Here is a 19,183-nt window from a genome sequence, read left to right as displayed (position 1 = left end):
GACGTCAGGTTGGCCCCAGACAGAGTGCGCGAGTGCGAGGATACACCACGGGGGCGCGCACATGCGCACAGGCTCGATCTCATCTTAACATGAGCGCGGGCGCGTCAATATACACACAGAGAGGAGAGCAGCGCTTTGGGTATAGTAGAAGGTGCTCTACAGCGAGAGAAATCCGGGCAGGCGCAGACACCTTCACACTGAGCAGAGAGGGTTTTTTGCGGCGCAGTTTGTGTGGCGGCCGGGATCTTTTAAAACCATGCTGGATTGACTGCAAAGAGGCAACTACAATCAATGGCTTGGCTTTGAAATCGTTGAAAATTTATTGGAAAGGAGTGTGAGATAGAGCGACAGTGAGAGAGGGAGAGAAGCGAGGGAGAGAGCGAGAGAGTGGCGAGAGGGGTGGAAATAAAAATCCTTTCAGCGATGGAGCTTACAATGGAAAACATTGGAAATCTGCACGGTGTATCTCACTCCCATCAAACGAGCGACTTAATGAACTCCCCGCACGCGCGCCAGTCGTCGGCGTCGCATCGGAACTTGGTGTCGCACGGACGGTCAGCCATGGTGTCCAGCATGGCCTCGATATTGGAGGGAGCAGGGGACTACCGCACGGACCACGCTTTGTCTGGCCCCCTGCATCCGGCCATGACCATGTCGTGCGACTCCGGGATGAGCCTGAGCAGCACCTACACCACGCTGACGCCACTGCAGCACCTGCCCCCCATATCCACCGTGTCGGAGAAATTTCACCATCCACACCCACATGCTCACCATCATCCGGCGCACCAGCGACTCGCAGCTGGAAACGTCAGCGGCAGCTTCACCCTGATGAGGGACGACCGGAGCCTCGCCTCCATGAGCAACCTCTATGGCCACTATCCCAAAGACATGTCCGGCATGGGGCAGCCTCTGTCCCCTCTGTCCAACGGTCTTGGGTCTTTGCACAGCTCCCAGCAGACTCTCAGCGCCTACGGTCCCGGAGCTCACCTCTCCAACGACAAGATGATCTCCTCGGGGGGCTTCGAGTCCCACGCAGCCATGCTGTCCCGGGGCGAGGAGCACCTGGCGCGGGGTCTCGGGGGCCACGGGGCCGGGCTCATGACATCCTTGAACGGCATACACCATCACAGCCATCCGCACTCTCAGGCAAACGGGTCCATGCTGTCGGAGCGGGACAGGCAGACGGTGGTGGGAGGCGGGCAGGGAGGTGGGTCAGGGCAGGTGGAGGAGATAAACACCAAGGAGGTGGCACAGCGAATAACGGCGGAGCTCAAGCGCTACAGCATCCCCCAGGCCATCTTTGCTCAGAGGATCTTGTGCCGGTCCCAGGGAACTCTGTCTGACCTGCTGCGGAATCCTAAACCGTGGAGTAAACTCAAGTCCGGTCGGGAGACGTTCAGGAGGATGTGGAAGTGGCTCCAGGAGCCCGAGTTCCAGCGGATGTCGGCGCTCAGGCTTGCAGGTGAGTGAGGAGACAGCTCCCAACCTGAGTGATGTGGAGGGATCAATTTGAAGTCAATGTGGCGAGACTGTCAATAGCTGCTCAAACAGACATTACTAGAAGTTATTAGTCGATTGTATCGAGTAAAACTTCATCATGACAGTTGGGTGTTAAATGTTGGGGTAATCTATATTTTGATTGATGCTATGATCCATTATAGTATAAACAGACGCCTTGCAACACTGGAGGTGTTATAAACAAAAGAGAGGACGCATCTCAAAGTAGCGAAGGTGCAAACTGCACAGATGTTTGTTTTTACGCACATGCAGCGGTTTTACGCACGGATACAGCATGGATACACACTCCCTTCTCACTCTGTCTCACCCTCTGCCACTCTCACACACAAACAAAACACACAGAAAGGGGCCAAACAAAGGAAATCAAAACTTGATTACATCTTGCAGATATTACTTAAAATGGCAAACCAAATCTACACATTGCAACTCAAATTCTTGTTTTATGTTGGACTGATTTGTCACAAACAAACTTCTGTCACTCCCTCTGTCAAATAAGCGCGTCGTCGCAAACAAGGATCGTCTGAGGCCTGGCCAAAGAGTCGGGGGAGCATGACCTCCTATGGATCAATATTTCAGGTCCAGGCGTCCCCTTTCAGAGTAGCACACTGATAAATGATCGATTTGAATCTGAAAGACAGACACACAAACAGATGCGTCTTTCTCTGGCCTGTGTTGCACTCTGGGATATCTTGTCTCTTAAGTTGGCAGCCTGTCTGATACTAAAAAATGTGATTTGTTTGTGAGATTACTGGGATATGATCACACAAAAGAGTGGACATCCCGTACTTCAGCAGAAGACATATACTGTCTCTGCACTGGTTTATCTCTTTCATCCATCGTTTGGATTTTTATTGCGCAAAGATTATCACTAAACGCTGTGATTTGAACCCACATCCCCGCCCCCCTCTTTAAACCCTTTAACACTTTCCACCCGATTAACAGGACGTAAATGAAACCGAGAGACGTCGCAGTGGGGTTAAAACAGAGTTGTGAGCGAGAGGTCCCCCTCTCATTGATGTTTGTGTAAAGGCCCTGTTTAGACGTGCTGCGCTTCCAAACGTCAATCAGCTCTTTCTGTGTCGTATTTCAGCGAACAGTTCAATTAAGCAGATATAGTGGCATATTTTAGTTCCAGTCAATGCCCTATTGAAAAGCACTTAATGGCATGTAAATTGTTCCTTTGCGCATTTAGTGGGGTTCTGGTAAATAAAGATTTAAACACTCCACAATTGTCTCTTTAAGTGCCACTGCTGTTAAAGCTAATTGGGCTGTGGGGTTTTATATCTTCCACACCCGGCATCAGGATAAAACCCCCCCAATTCAATTGACATGTTGGAGTGGCACAGTCCTGTGCACACCTACTGCATATTTTAATGTGGCCTGGCCCAGGGCAGCCTATAGGTGAACGTGCGTGCGTACGTGCGTGCGTATTTGGTTGTAGAATGGAAATTAGGGCTGCACTCTTATCCTAATAGGATCTAGTAGTGGTAGATTTTATCAATTATTCTTTTCAAGAATGTATTTTATTACATTTCCAATATAAAGTATGTTCAGTTTTTATTTTAAATCAGCAGATTATTTAGGGGCCTTTTGTCCATTTTGCATTAACCTGCAGCCACAATAGGTCTCAAAGAAAATAAGCCAGTTGGGCAAAATGACAAATGACTTGTATGTAAATGCACCGAGCAACATTTTACTTATTGCATTTAAAATCACCATTATCCTCGGTGCGCATGTGGGCTGGGAGTGGGAGTTGAAGGGGGGTTGTGATGCTGAAAGTGAGGCTGGGCCATACTCGCTCGGCCACATCAATCAATAAATTCAAATTACTATTCCAAATTCATCACAGTCACACAAATCAATGCAGCTGCCCTGCTTAGCTAATGTGAAAATGCCAGTGTCTGCACACACACATGACAATCCAGCCCTGAAACGAAAAGCAGAGCAGAGATATAGGCCTGTTTGTTGGGGGGGAATGTGTGCCCTTCACGCTCAACATCTCCCGATGCGACGAGGGCAAAGACCCACAGGCACCTATTGTGTTCTTCATTTGCAGAGCCATAACACACAGGTCCGGTGAAAAGCCTTAACTTTTGGATGTCTTTTATTTTCTTAAAGCAAATGTTTTCGTCCAATACTGTATAAATAAATACTTCATTGTAAACCTGCACGAATAAGAAATACGCGGGCAAAGTGAAGGTTTGGGGGGCATTTAAAGATCGCATTAACGATGAAAACAATTCGTCTTTGCATCTGTGTTGAATTCCACACTCCATCTCAATGTATTTGGTCGGGTCAATACAGCCCTGATCGATAAGGATAGCCAGTGCATCTATCAATTATCCCGCCTCAGCACTCTCTCCCATTGGTCTCTCCCCGGAGCAGAGGGGGGAGGCGGGAGCCGGAAAAAAAAGGAGGGGAAAGAGGACAGCTGTTAAAAAAACGCTATTGCACACCTTTTTTTTCTTTGCTGTAATCATGTTCTGTTTGTTGTGTGTAATGCACTCACTCATTTGTCCTGTGGGGCTTGGGTTATATCGTCATTTTGGTAGCATTCACGCCACTTAAAATATTCAATTATATCACCAAAAGTCTGATTTATTCCCCCAAAAAGACCATTCCTATTCCTAGTTTTGGTACCAGATATGCTGCTTCCATGTGACAGTGATGAGGTGCATACCAGGGTCCCTCTCCCCTCGAAAAAAACGAAGCCCAGTTGGTTTATTACCATTTGAATGGCCGGAGCACGTGCCAGGGTGTGCAGGTCAAGACCTACGGGCCACGGAGGAAAACCATTGTTGAGAATGAGGGTGGGAGGCCTCTATTCATGTTTCAATGGACTACACGCAGTTTACACGGGCCTAATCCTGGAGCAATCCACATCCACCACCACAACCTCCCCCAACCCCGTCACACTGCGCCCTTTCCCCTGCGCGCGTGCACCACTGCAATACATTCCGTTTGGTTGGAAAACATATTTTTCTTTGAGGTTAGCAGTTGCCTTACGCAGCTTGCTTTGTTTGGGGGTCAGTTTTGCAATTGACTGTAGGCCAGGGGCCCAATACATGTTTCTGGGATTTTAGGACGTTTCTAGGATTTCTGAGCATTTTTAGGATTTTAGGACGTTTGTAGGATTTTAGAACATTGAAAGTATTTAGAACGTTTCTAGGATTAGAGGACATGTCTAGCACTTTAGGACGTTTGTAGGATTTTAGGACATTTTGAAGGATTATAGAACATTTCTATGATTTTAGGACGTTTTGTAGGATTTTAGGACATTTTGTAGGATTTTAGAACATTGCAAGTGTTTAGGACGTTTCTAGGATTAGAGGACATTTCTAGCACTTTAGGACGTTTCTTGGATTTTTTGACATTTCTGGGATTTTATGACGTTTCTGTGATGTTAGGACATTTCTAGGATTTTAGGACGTTTCTATGATTTTAGGACGTTTCTAGGATTTAAGGTCGTTTCTGGGATTTTCTTTGATGTTTCTGTGATGTTAGGACATTTCTAGGACTTTTGGATGCTTCTAGAATTTAGGATGTTTCAAGGATTTCCCGATGTTTCTGGGATGTTTTGATGTTTCTATGTGATTTGGGATTTTAAGACATTAGTTTAGCTAGGACCTATGTCAGGGGTGCAGGGGATCCTTCAATGTCATTTTTTTGAAGAACAAGCTCTATTTTGATACTGTTTTATGCTCTCTGGTACCTTATGTATACTAAAAGTATAAAACGAATTTCCAGTGTGAATCATTTTATTTTTTTAATGTGAATTCAAAAATGATCTGTTATTTTAGAAGAAAAGGGAGCATGGTGTATTCCTTTTCTGCAAAATAAGGCGATTAATCTAGGTATGCTACCTGAAAAAGGTTACGAACTGCCTTTTAAAAAATGTTCCCGCATTATTTGGTATGGGGAGAAAACAGTTTGCAGGTTAGTTCTCTAATGCGCTGTCCAGGGTGCTGAAATGAACTTCCATCAACAATGAACTGCAGGATCTCCTCTCTGTTTTGAGGACAGTTCAAGGTGGTGAACTGGAGTTTTAACCAATACATAGTTAATAGCGCTCTTGTAGGCCCTAAACACCATTATTTCATCCAACAGCTTCCACCCATCGATCAATATTACAATCCACAATCGCGTCAATCACACCACCCTGCACCCTACTTTCCAGTCCTGCACAAAGCCATTTAAATCTCATCTCTTGCCTCTGTTTTTGCAGAATACAAACCAGAAGTCATATTTTGGGGAGTCTGATTCTCACGAAAATATCCAAAAGCAATAATAAAAATAGTCAGGAGTGCATGGTGCTTCCCTTTTTTGGTCACTTAAGCCGGGATAATGGGTTTAATTGGATAGGGCATTAAGATGTGATTGATGCGGGTTAATCTAAAACAGGATTCTTTTTTTCATGAAGAGATGGCTTGATGTTAGCCCGCGAAATGATCGATTGGTACTTTAATAATTGATGTGTGAGGGGAAGATGGGGGGGGATAAACAGTGCAGCTGCGGTTTTCAGAGCCTCGTTCGTTAAGCACAGCAACGTGTGCTGTAAGTACTGAGACACGCATGTACAAGCATCGCCTTTGAAATCCTGCGGTGGGAGAGCAACAGTCATTTTCTTGAGGCTATACCTCGAGGCTATTTTGTTTAAATCGCGGGTTCAGTGTAGCTCCTACCACATGAAATGACATCTCACGCCTTGCATCATTATCTGTGCAGCCTGGCGATGAGGAGGCTGGACTGCATGTGGTGGAGGGGAAAGTCAATTCAACTTTAAATTTGCATACATTTTCATGTAGTGGGCTTATATGAATATGCATATTTTGGATGCAACGTGGGAAGTTATACAGGAAAAGGGGGAAACACCTACACAAGCACCGTGATTGATTGTATTTCTTCTGATTCACCACTGCAGGACAATATCATAGCAGCAACTACAGCCTGCATACGTGTCACCTCCCCGTTTCTTCTCTCCTGTGTGTATGTGATCGGGATGTAGAGTGCGTCTGCGCCACATTGTTAAGGCCGATCTGGCGAGCCCTGAATCTGTATCGATTTCCATTCCCCGGCCTCTGCTTTCCATCTCTGGAGCTGCGCCATGCAGCCATGCAACCCCCCCTCCATCTCCACCATGCAACACCATTTCTCCCATTAACAGCTCACCCTTCAAAACACACAACAGAATGACTAATAAACTCTCACGCTGGATTGTTGCACACCTCGCACCATGGCCCTGCTCGGTCAAAATAGTCAAATGCTGACTTTTTAAGAAATTGGAGAGCTTTAGCAGCTTCGCTCCAATTCTGTGATGGAGACGGATTAGCAGCACGAGACGACTCAAAGTTCACAGTTGTGTAACCTCTGTGCGCTCATTATACATCCCACCCACACTGCTCTGACCAAGTCGACCTTATTATTCAAAATAATGCAATTTTAATAGAAATCAGATTAGCGACACATGCAGGAGTCTGCACTGTCTCCCACATCTTCACCCATTCCTCTTTTTAGACAACACACACACTCTCTCTCTCTCACACACACACACACACACTCACGCACTGTTCCAATTCACACGGGGGGCGTGCTTAGCAATTATAAATGCAGCAGAGGTCTGGACTCTGTACAGTCTCGAATACCGTCTCTTCTATTTTAGATGATCAATTCCTACGCTACTCCGTCGCCCCCTCGCCAAACCGGATCGATAGGAGAGAATGACCTTTAAATCAAATTGCTGGCAGAGTCGACTGAATGCACGCGGCTAGCATCAAAGGGTTAATGGCACCGCGTGCATCCCCCCTTTCTTTCCTAGGCAACAACCCCCCCCCCCAAGAATAATAACAACAAAGGGCCCAAACCTAAAAGATAATCATAATTAAATCTTATTATTCGTCCTTGGCGCTTTGGAGTCAAACGTAAGGTGAACGCGGTGCTGGTCTCTCTCTCTCTCCCTCACTCTCTCTCTGTGTGTGTGTGTGTGTGTGTGTGTGTGTGTGTGTGTGTGTGTGTGTGTGTGAAGAAACAAATCATACGGTGGCTTTTGACCCGCCACAATCTGCAAAGGTTTACACAAGAGCTGAAGCGGTTCCAAAGAGCAGGCTGTTGAGCAATTAAAATGTTGACCAGAGTACATCAGCATTGTGCAGATGGAGCTCAGCGCGCTGTTATGTAACGCTGGGATGCCCCAAAAACTGGGTCTGTGCGTCCTGCGCATCCTCACGCATGCTGTCTTTTGTGCAATTCCTACAACGATTTAGATTCTTTTTGATAATCCGACAGTTTAAAAAAGTGTTAACACTTCGTTTTGAGGTATATTTTCCATCACATAACTTGTTTCTCCAACCTGATGATTCCCTCAGATTTTATTCCGAGATATCAGAGGATGTCTGCTGATGTAACCTGTCATGACGCTGCAAACACAGAGTGAGGAGTCTTGTAGAAATTACGGATTACTTTTTGGGGGGGTTAAAGTGGTTTTAAATCTGTGTCCAGCGCGCTGAAGCAGCAGTGAGGAAGCAGCAGTGAGGTAGAAGCGGTGTGTCCGCACACTGGCTGCTTATCTGACGCCCTGACAGGCCATCGGTTATTAAAGGCCCGATAATGGCTTGTTTAATGCGCAGCTTAAGAACACAAGGCAAGGACATTGTCCACGCAATTAAAAGGAAGTGAAGGCACATATCCAATTGCGCACGGCGAGGTTTCTAAAACAGAAAGACGTAATTTAATCTCCTGTTAGGTGTTACAATATGATTTCTGTATGTGGAGGTATGTTGTTGTTTTTTTTTTTTTTTTACAGCAGTAGTTTGAGGCAAAAAAAAAGAATACATGTTTTTTTTTCTTATATCAGATAAAATCTGAAATATTTAAAGTCCTTGAAGGGAAAATAAAATTTTGAGAGCCAATGCGCGAATAAATGTTTTCCCAATGCAGTCTGTAAATCTGTAGTTTAGTCAGTCTTTTTTTTGGATTTAATGTTTCATGTCCGCCTGAGTTGTGTAAAAATAAAACAGCAGGTAAAGACAAAAAAGTTAAAATTCACCCTGTGTCTCCACCTCGCCGGGCCTTTTTGAAACGCGAGCCTGCAGATGGTTTATAGGGAACCTCTGTAAGTCTGTCTGCAGGGTCGATCACAACAAAACCGCAAACACACACACATACATGCGCACGCGCTCATACACACACACGCACACATACACACACGCGCACACACACACACACACACACACACACACACACACACACACACACACACACACACACACACACACACACACAGCTGATCGTACCCACAGATGCAACCCGAAACTCCGGTTGGGCAACCCCACACAGATCAACAAAGGAACAAAACGACTGTGAAATCAATTGATGAATGAATCGATGACAGCGCGCATAGCCTTTATATTACATGTTATTAAATATAACGAACAGGCTGCGGGTTATTCTGAAATTAATAATTTGTTTAATTTGTTGCTTTACTGAGCCGATATTAAAACGCTGACTTTTGCCTCTTCAGTTAGTTTTCCAGGGTTTCTGTAGTGTGTGTGTGTGTGTATGTGTGTGTGTGTGTCTGTTTTGATTGCAATATATTTATTTTTGACAGACCAAAATAACTAATTATTATAGATGCACAGACTGCAGTCCAACATAAATTCTAACACTATAATTAATTACATTATTTCCACCCCTTTTTAAAAAAAATTCACAACGTATTTTGTTTTATTTATTTATTTGGATCCCCATATGCACCACCTAAAGCATTGGCCACTCTTCTCGTTCGTTTGTTAATTTGCATCTCTTTCCATTAGTGGTCGAAAACACAAAAATGATTATCAATTAATAATGAAAAATGAAATAAAATATAAATATATTTGGGACGATTCTGAACTAAATAAATTAACAGTCTGAGGAATTAGACATTTTTTCTACCAATTTGATTTGCAATAGGCGACAAAAAAAGCTAGGGAAAATTAATACTTTACTGAACCCTAAATAAAATTAAACCCTAAACAGACCAACGTTCTACAGAATAATAAGAGCTAAAAACATATTTTATTTATTTCAATTTAATATGCTTTGTTTGGCATTGGGAAAATAGACCATAGAAATGCAATTTGGTCACCGCAATTAGAGCTAGTGTAGAAGTATTTGTTGACTCTCTTTTCACATGATTGAGTGAGAACTGTATTAAATTTGAATCTGGAAAATTCCTGCATATTGAAAACCTGTCCGTCTCCCCGTGGAGAGTAAACAGTATCATCTGACTGCAGATCAGTTCGCTGATTCTTCTGTGACAAAATAAGAAACGAACAGATGGGTGGCAGCTGACATTTGGAATATATGGAAGTTTTCTGTGCACCCCGACATCAGTAGTGGTGATATAGAAGGAGGCGAGTTTTAAACTGAAGAAGCTGAAATAGGTAATAATGGAAACGCATCCTCACATAATGATTAAAATAAATAAATTAGTTCAGGCTCTTTTTAATTTTCTCCGTCACATCTGTTTTCTGTGTTAGACTACAAACGAGCTTCTGACAGATTTACGCAGCTTTAAAGAGTGTGTAAAGTCTATTCTGCAAATGAAAAGGAGTATGGAGCACACGGATTCACATCCGCATGAACTCCAAAACGGGGTGTATTGACTGGCCACAGAGCCTCTCCACCACAGCCAAAAGAGACCCACAGAGGCGGTTATTTGTTTAAATGTTAATGAATTTAATAAACTGTTTATGGGGTGAACGGAATTTCAAAGCGGCTAAATGGTTTATTTGTTGACTACTTTTTAAAAGTAACACGAATCCATTTATTTTATTTTATTTTTTTTAAACAGTGTCCAAGATTTCAGTCAGCACGATCAGGATTCAGTTGGAGTATAATTTATCTAAATCCCTCAAAGTGAAGAAGCTCCTAATAAATTTATACATTACGTGAAAACACACACAGCGGGCCCACACCTGTTGTCTGTGGGAAATGAAACCGTAGGCACTGCCTGTCTCTACAAAAAATAAAGCATCATGATCATTACCGCTATCACGCATAACTGGTCAAAGCAATTATGAACGAAATCAATGATAATCGCAGATAAGAGTATCACTCCAACAATGGAGCCACTCACACAAATAAATGGCACACTGCGGACCAAGGCTGCTATTAAACTGGCAATATAGCAGCCTTGGTCCGCTATATATATATATATATATATATATATATATATATATATATATATATATATATATATAATAATAATGCATGTTAAAATTCAGTCATACGGTTTCTCTCAATCATGCGCTTAAATGGCTGAGTGCGTTTAATTATCTAAAAACTCATAAAGAGCGTGATCATCACAGGCTGCAGCCTTTACTGATTATTGAATTCTTTTAAGCACTATGCAATTTCTTAGGTTTACCACTGGGTTGCTAATAACGCGCCGGTGTGAAAACAACTGAATAAAAGGATATTTCTCAGGTGCATTTTTGTGCATCTCAAACAGACTGAGAACATTTTTCTACATATATATATATATATATATATATATATATATATATATATATATATATATATATATATATATATATATATTATATATATCCAAAGTCCAGTGACAGAAGAGCAAACGTAAATGTTGCAGGCGGGCAGCTGACACACTGAGTTGGGATGTGGGCGAAGGTGTAACTGAGTTCAGGTTGAGTGTTATTGAAGTGCTGGAGAAGAAATGCCTCGCAGCTGAGTCGCTGGAGAACGCAAACAAACAAATTGTGTCGCTTTATCAGTATATTAACACCAATTCTCACTCATTACATTAAGGGGTATCGAGCTGGAAGTGTTTGGGCCTGGCGAGAGAAAGAGAGTGGGGGAGAGAGAGAGAGAGCTTGGCATTGCCCTGCAGCACAGAATAAAATAAATGCCACAGTATACAGAGAGAGAGAGGCCGCGCGGATATACATCAATCTTTAAGGCAACGGCCCATGCGAAACAACAGAGACGTTACTTAATAAATAGACTGAAACATCAAATTGCCCAATCATGCTTCTTACAATCTGGAGAGGAGTGCAACTACAAGCAAACTGGCCCTGCATGGATTAATAGTGATGACTGTGTGTGTGTGTGTGTGTGTGTGTGTGTGTGTGTATAAATGCGCCGAACCGTAACCGGTAAACATGTTTATTGGTAAATTAATTAAATCGGCAGACCTGGCGCGCTTTGCGGGATCTGTTGCAGCAGGAGGTTTGGAAATTAGAGAATAATCTGAGATGCAGATGTGTAAATAACCACGCTTTCATAAAACACTATAGGCATAATATTAGGCCGTTTGACTTTCTCATTATGAGCAGGAAGGGCAGCGGTGATCAATAAATGATTAATGCTCAAGATGGACTCACATCTGCAGGGACAGAGGAGGCCTGAGACAGCTGTGAGCGCGCGCTCAACACATGCAGCAGAACAGGTGATGATGATCATTTACTCATCTTCCTCTCCAAACATTTTTTTTTAAAGTCTGCAAAGAAAGCTGGATCATGATGCTTGCTTCCTTCCTTCCTTCCTGGTGTGTTTTGCGCGTCTCCACCCCTTCATGAATCTCCTCTCCGGGCCCACAACTCCCCCCTCCTCCTCCTCCGAGGCATAATTAATTGGACGAACTGAATTTCACACACGAATTATTCACGAATCTATCGATCGATATTGAACACCCAGGGCCTTTCTCTTAACCTCGCTTGGTTTGTCGTGAAGCAAAGAATATTAATGTCATCAGTGGAAAAGAAATGGGCCTAAGTTATACTCGTTTTCATCCGAGCAGAAAAAAAGAAGAAAAAATATCACTCATTTAGGAATTTCGTAGTTTTAAGAGAAAAGACTGGAGGCCGGTGAATTGACATTAATGGGATAAACTTCTGCTTCATGGGATGTAAATGATAAAGTTAAAAAAAAACATGCACAAAAAAAAAATGAAATCCAGGATGGACATGTCTTTGTATATTTATTAATCAGTCTTTGTATGCTTGTGTAAGTAGGTCAGCTCCTCAGCTCATAAAGCGCGTAACAGAAATCACATTTCTCTCTGCCCGTGTATCAGCGGGGTGTACACCTCAGAAAACACTCAACACCTAACAGGGATTTCTGCTCTTGTCCGGTTGCTCTTTGTGCATGAGTTTATGTCCGTCTCTCTGCTCGGTGCCTACTGTAGCTCTAAAAGCTGCAATGATCGATTTTTTTTTCTTTTCTACGCCGAGCTTGGTTCAGTAATCAGGGCCCCCTTCCTCACCGATCGATCGATATTGATTACTAAATCCAGCGCCTGTAGCAAAGGCAGCGCACTATGGCGCCCCGTGCAGTCGGGGCCACGGTGAGAGCGACACCTGCCGACCGGAGCGGCACAAAGCACGCGGTCGATGAGGTGGGCAGGACGTGACTCGCCGGTGGAGAGAGAAGCTGGGACTGTCTGAGCGTGTTGTGGAGGCACATTAACACCCCTCCCCATGCCTGTGCTTCTTGCGCAAAAAAGATTTTTTTTTTTTGTCTCTTTAATCTTAACCGTGGGGGATTTAAAGAGAATAAAGTCCTACATACTGTAATTACAAATACTCTGAGTTTGCAAAGCATTTGCCCCACAGGTTTGTGGTCAGCTTAAAAACAATCCATGGATAGATTTAGCAAGAATCCCCTTTCTGTAACTACATAGATCCATGTTGATTTTACAGCTTGAAAATACACATAGTGACATGGAGACAATTTATAGCTAATAAAATGTTCTGAGCAGAAAGAAATAACTAAAATAAGCCCAAAATATTGCTACTTTGAAAGACAATTTGATTGAATTTTCTCACAAGAAAAAAGGTGTATATATGCACAAAATAGATGAAAAAAACATCTCAAGTCAAACACTTCACATTTCCAGTATATGGCCAAGTGTGTGTGTGTGTGTGTGTGTGTGTTTGTTTACCTGTGCAAGGTCACACATCTGGACACAGAAAGAAAAAGGTCACGCACTGGAGGGAAGTGAAGGTGTTGAGGCCAACAGGAAGCTGCATAAAATAAATGGAAAGTCAGCTGGGACATGAATATTGAGGTGGTAATAAATCTATATTGATAATAATATTAACTGCATTGCTCCAGAGGAAGTTATTCTAAAAGCAAATTTCAATATTAAAAAATGCTGTTGCATAAGTTAATGCATACTAATACACGTTTGTATTTAATACTACATTTTAATTGTAGATGTTAGTGACAGAGAAGTAATGTGTAAAAATTGTATCAACAAAGACAAAACAAAAAATTGCAAAATATGTTAAATATTTAGTTTACGCCTTTTACAATAATCACCTGTGTTCACTGAGGTCTGGTGACTGTGGGGGTAAAGCAGTGCGCGTCAGCACTACTTGCTGCTCCTCCCTCGTCTTCAAACACACTTCACTGCATGTTCAGGCTCATTGTCCTGCTGGGAAACGAATCCTCTTCCACACGAGTTAAAAGCCAGAGGGGATGGCATGTCTTTGCTGAGTAGAACTGGTAGCTTCTCCTCGAGTCAGTGGGGAGCTGATGCAGTGTAAGTCCCTACATGGGGAACAAGCCAAGCATCCTCATGTTTGCATTACTTAAATCAGGTTTGCAACATAAACAAGAATTTATTCAGGTCTGAAATTTAGGTATTATCTGATAATGATAAATATAAATAAAAAGCTGCACAGTCAGCCATCATTTGACTAACTGAAGCAAGTGTTTGTTGTTCAGCTGGTTTTGTTTCTTAGATGAAAATGTTTTGTTGTCATAAAGATGCCATATAGTTTTGCTTTGGAATATTACAAACCTTAAATTAAACTGCGGTTTGGTGTGGATGGATTTTCACCAATAAGGAAAACAATTCAACGTCAAGACGCTTTAATTTCTGGTTTAATTAGATCTCTTCTGACACTGGCAGGGTTAACTGGAAAACATGATTAAACATTTATCAATAATAAAACGCAATAACGTATCAACGGCTGCATTGTATCATATATTAATAACTGCATCATCGAGCCAGCGTCCGGTTTATAGATCATCAAAACAATTCACACACTATGTATATATATATGAGGAGCGTACATGTTAGTTGGATGTTTGGCGTTAACAATTTGAGAAAATATTACTAAGCCTTGACGAATGTAACATGGCAGATAGCGTTTTTAAAATGTTTATGCGTATCTGTCAAAATTGATATATACTTGAATTAGAGGAATGAACTGAGTGAACTGATGAGTCCAGGGACATAACTTTAGTTTAAGAAGTGGGTGTGACACAATAAGTGTCTAAAAATTGCAATAATAATAATAATAAATGTTGAAAATGTATTTATAGAGTGCTTTTCATGGTACTCAAAGAAACTTAACATATGTTAAAAAGATCATAAAAGGGGGATACAATAAAAATATGTTACACACAACATTATTCACATGACATCATATAATTTCCTGGAAAACATTTGTGGGACTACGGAGACAAAAACGAAATTTGGGAAATGATCAATTTGGTCATCATGCAAAGTTTTGACAGAGGTGGAAATTACGCCTCGTTCAGGAAGAATCTATTTTTCAATGAATCCATCTTTTGCTAAACTTTCTAAAATGCTGGATATTATCTTGCATGTATCTTTGTGTTGTTTTTGAATGTTTGGGGATAGAAGTGCTTGTTATTTTAATTTAACAAAAACAGAAGCAAGAAATTCTAATTGCGGTGAAAGCAGGCCTTTTTAGTTAAAAAAAAATCCTTAATGTAACTTTAATGTGACTCCTCACTGCTTTAATGGTTTTTCCCGTTCTTCCTGACCTACTGAAACTTAACTCACGGAGACAATGTGAATATATCAGCTAAAATCAAAATGAAAAAATGACATCATCCTCCTCTTCGTCGTCGTCACGACTGCCCTTAATCTCATAATAAATCAAATATATATTTGATGATATACATACTGTACATACAAGCATGCATTTAGATAAATTTGTATGTGGCGTATTAGCGTGTGTGTGTATGATGTATATATAGCTGCAGTGTTGATGTGAAATATGAATATGATGGATGGGCTCGTGTGCAGGTTAGACATCTGTAGTAAACAGATTGGACTGCAATGGCTGATCAATGGGCTCTGTTCCACTGTAATTAGACACACAGCGCCACTGCTTGGCTCCAGCCACTTCAGCATAATCACAACCTCCTCCCACAAACACACACTCCTGCACACACACGTAGAACATGAGAGAGAGAGAGAGAGAGAGAGAAAAAAAAACTGTCCTTAAATGCATCAAGACGCGCGCACACACACACAGCGTGAGAGTGAGACATTATTGAAGTATGAAAGTATCAGACAATACCGACGGCAGCAGGTGGAGACCCCACAGGGATGGCATCTTTCTCTCTCTCCAATTTGCTCTCGTTTTATTGAGACAGTAGGGAAGCTGAGAGGGACACACAGTCCGTTCTGGCAGGATTCGATCCTAAGCCAGCAGGGGAACATGTGGCTGCAGAGGTGGTGCCATAACCTTCCACACACACACACACACACACACACACACACACACACACGAAACTCCTCCTACATCATCTCTGGGCGCCGTTTCTGCCTTTTTACCCCGCACCTGTCTGCTGCCTTCCACCCGTCTCCTACGAATACTTTGAGTTACAACACACTTACCCACAATACAACATTCTATTAACTATTAATTTCTGTGTTCGCTGCCTACAACCCCACCACCCCCCTCCCAAACGTGAAAGAGTACACTCGGTGTGTTTTCTTTTGAAAATTGCTCGGTGTATGGGAAGGGGCTCGTAGCAGCCGGTGCATGCACCTCTCGAGTGTTTGTGTTTGGGGATGGTGGGGGGGGGGCGGGCGGGTTATAAATACCCTCTCAGAGCTCAATAGAGTGGGCTCCAGTGGGCTCTGTTTGAAGTAGCAGACTGTAGACCTGCTGGGGGGGATTCTGACCTCAGTCCCTACAGAGAACCCCCCAATTCCTACAGCAAAGTCGGTCAATATCTCTCTTTCTCCTTCACTCGCCGCCCCTCCCTCCCTCTTCTCGGCTCCTCTCTTTGGCTCTCATACGCACACACAAATGCACACACTTTGTCTTACTCCTCCACCTTTTTCTGTTCTTTTCTCTCCAACCTTTTCTTTGCCGGCCCCTCCTCTATCTCTCATTTCCACACAAACACACACACAAAATGCTTACTTTTGTGCAACAGTCACTCAGTCCCCCATTGCGACTCAAACTGCATTAATATTGAATCAAACAGCAGTGTCTCCAGCTAGCAGGCAACAGCCAGTCCCACCCCCCTACTCCCCCCTCCTCACCCCATCTTTCTCTCACCGCAGGCTGGCTCCCTGTCTGCACTCTGCAGGATGGAAGGAATATTCCCACTGGGCAGGAGGCATGGATTAGCTTTAAATCAACTTTAATATGGCAATAGAGATGGAGCTGTAGAATCTCTGCTGGTGTATAAACTAGTTTTTATGTGTTTAAGTATTGGCTAATGATACATTTAGTTACTTCCCTCCACCTCCTGTCTTTGCTATCTAATCACCAACGTAATCACTTTTGTATATTTACCTTGCTTTGTGTTTCTTTTCCCCTCTTTGCCTCCCACTCTCATCCCCATCCCTCCCACCGCTGCCATCCACACCAAGCCTGCAAGCGCAAAGAACAGGAGCAACACAAGGACCGCAACACGGCGCCCAAGAAACAGCGTTTGGTCTTCACTGACCTGCAGCGCCGCACACTCATCGCCATCTTCAAGGAGAACAAGCGTCCATCCAAGGAAATGCAGATCACCATCTCCCAACAGCTCGGCCTGGAGCTCAGCACCGTCAGCAACTTCTTTATGAATGCTCGCCGCCGCTGTGTGGACCGCTGGCACGATGACCATGGTGCCAGCCCCGGGCAGCCGGGCACATCCGCCACCACGTTCTCGAAGGCCTGAGAGGAGGAGAGGACCGTCAGAGGGCCGGGGGGCCAGGTTGGAACAGCAGGCAACATGGAGAATTGGCTGTGAAACCTGTGTGTAACAACCCTACCTGGCCTGGGCCGTCTGAGTGTGTCCTCTGCCCGACAAAAAATCCTTTGTGCCATGCAATCATCTTTTTTGTCAGTCAGATTTTCAAGCTCTCACCTGAAACAAGCATAATCTAAAAAGGTGAATTGTGAAGTCAGGTCCACTCTGCATTACTCACATAAGGACAATCATTGATTCTGTCTTTTTTGAATCATTTTTATGGCATCTGACAAAAGTTAAGAGACACCAAAGATTTGATGTTTTTGTTGGACGGTACCAGACACATTGCCGGCCTCCTTCACCACCCAAGTAGCCACTGATTCTGCTTTTTTTTCTCCTTCTTCCAACTCACCTCCTTTGTGTCTGCCTCTTTAGTCTCTCTCTCATCCCCTCTACGCCGGCACACGGAAGCAACAAGGGCGAAAGAACGGCAATAAATCTGACAACAGAACAGCACACAGCCTTATTATCCAAGCCCCATCCTGCACACACAAGGCCGTCATAAAGAAAACAACGCAGCCTATGAAAAAAACAACAAGGCTTTCCAATTCTCCGCCTCTACCTCCCCCCCCCCTCCTCCTGTAGTCTCCTTCATTCCTCGGCCAAAGGTATTCCCTGATGGCCAGCCATTTCAGAGAGCAGCTCAGCCTGATCATACGGCAAACTAATGAATTGAAAAATGAATCGATGCAGACAGAGAGAGCGGGGCCTTGACCCCTCCTGAAGGTGAAACTCAAGATGCTCGGCAGCAGATACTCAGGTCTTCCAGGCCCAGGTCTATATTTTTTGCACAGATGTTGGGAGGCCTGTAGGGAGACATGTCATTGTTACTCTTAGCCCGAGCCTAGAGTCTGTGTTTCTCTGACCAACAGGAGAGGCGGGCGAGATGTCTGGACATGCTCTTTGTTCTGCTGGGAGCTTTTCCTCTGATCAATAACTGAGAAGCAAGCGACAACAACACGCTCGGGCATCCAGCCAACTACATTACAGCTGCATATGAAAAGCAGAATGTAAGAGGAGCACATGGAACCCACTGGAGATGGGGACACAAAGGCCTCATAACAGCAGCAGCAGCAGCAGCAGCAGCACACCTCTCCCTCCCCAGCTCCTGCCCACGCTGGCAGAGCAACAGTGCCCCCTGCTGTCGATAGCAGAGACCTGTATCCAGCAATGGGGCTGAGAGCGGAGGAGAGGGAGGGAAGAGCCACTAGATGCTGAGGAGAAGTCATGGCACAACACATTCAGGCCCTCACAGCTCTTTGAAGGCAGATCAATAGCTAACCATTATCCTATTGTTGTTCCTCATCCAACCAGCACTGGTGAAGCCGGAGGAGGGGGATGGTTAAACTGAATGCTGAAAACGCAGGGATTTAGCAAAGGCAGGGATTTATTTAGCCAATCCAAATCTTCACATAGAAATTACACAAAGACAGGATAGGGAAGTACAACAGAGTAAAAAGTAACAGCTCACCGAGACAAGACACATTTGAGGCATAGCGGAGGATTTACATTATTTTGGGAGGCTTCATATTTTGTCATTTTTCCATCCTTCCATCCCATCTGTTTGCAAAAAAAGCTCTCAACAGATGTGATTCAAACCAAATCTCCTGGTTATTCCCACACAAGGGTTATCAGTAGCTAACCCGAAGCT

The 19,183-nt window shown here is 43.6% G+C and overlaps 1 protein-coding gene across 1 annotated transcript; it reads left to right on the top strand.

The window, feature by feature from the left end:
- Positions 1-396: 396 nt before the first annotated feature.
- onecut3a (one cut homeobox 3a) lies at positions 397-17,460 on the top strand. The gene is made up of 2 exons (XM_042484047.1): positions 397-1,462; positions 17,168-17,460. Exons 1-2 carry the CDS (start codon positions 424-426, stop codon positions 17,458-17,460), a joined length of 1,332 nt encoding a protein of 443 aa, XP_042339981.1. The 5' UTR covers positions 397-423.
- Positions 17,461-19,183: the final 1,723 nt, after the last annotated feature.

This window comes from Plectropomus leopardus, chromosome 3, assembly GCF_008729295.1.
Source record: "Plectropomus leopardus isolate mb chromosome 3, YSFRI_Pleo_2.0, whole genome shotgun sequence".
Lineage (NCBI taxonomy): Eukaryota > Metazoa > Chordata > Actinopteri > Perciformes > Serranidae > Plectropomus > Plectropomus leopardus.
Note: the sequence above shows the minus strand (reverse complement) of the source record. Positions and strands in the feature narration are given on the sequence as shown.

What these genes read in the sequence shown, in the direction of transcription:
- onecut3a (XM_042484047.1), top strand. Translation starts at nt 424, where the DNA reads ATGGAGCTTACAATGGAAAACATTGGAAATCTGCACGGTGTATCTCAC. An exon ending in GTCGGCGCTCAGGCTTGCAG is followed by an intron (nt 1,463 to 17,167) that starts GTGAGTGAGGAG and finishes ATCCACACCAAG; the next exon opens with CCTGCAAGCGCAAAGAACAG.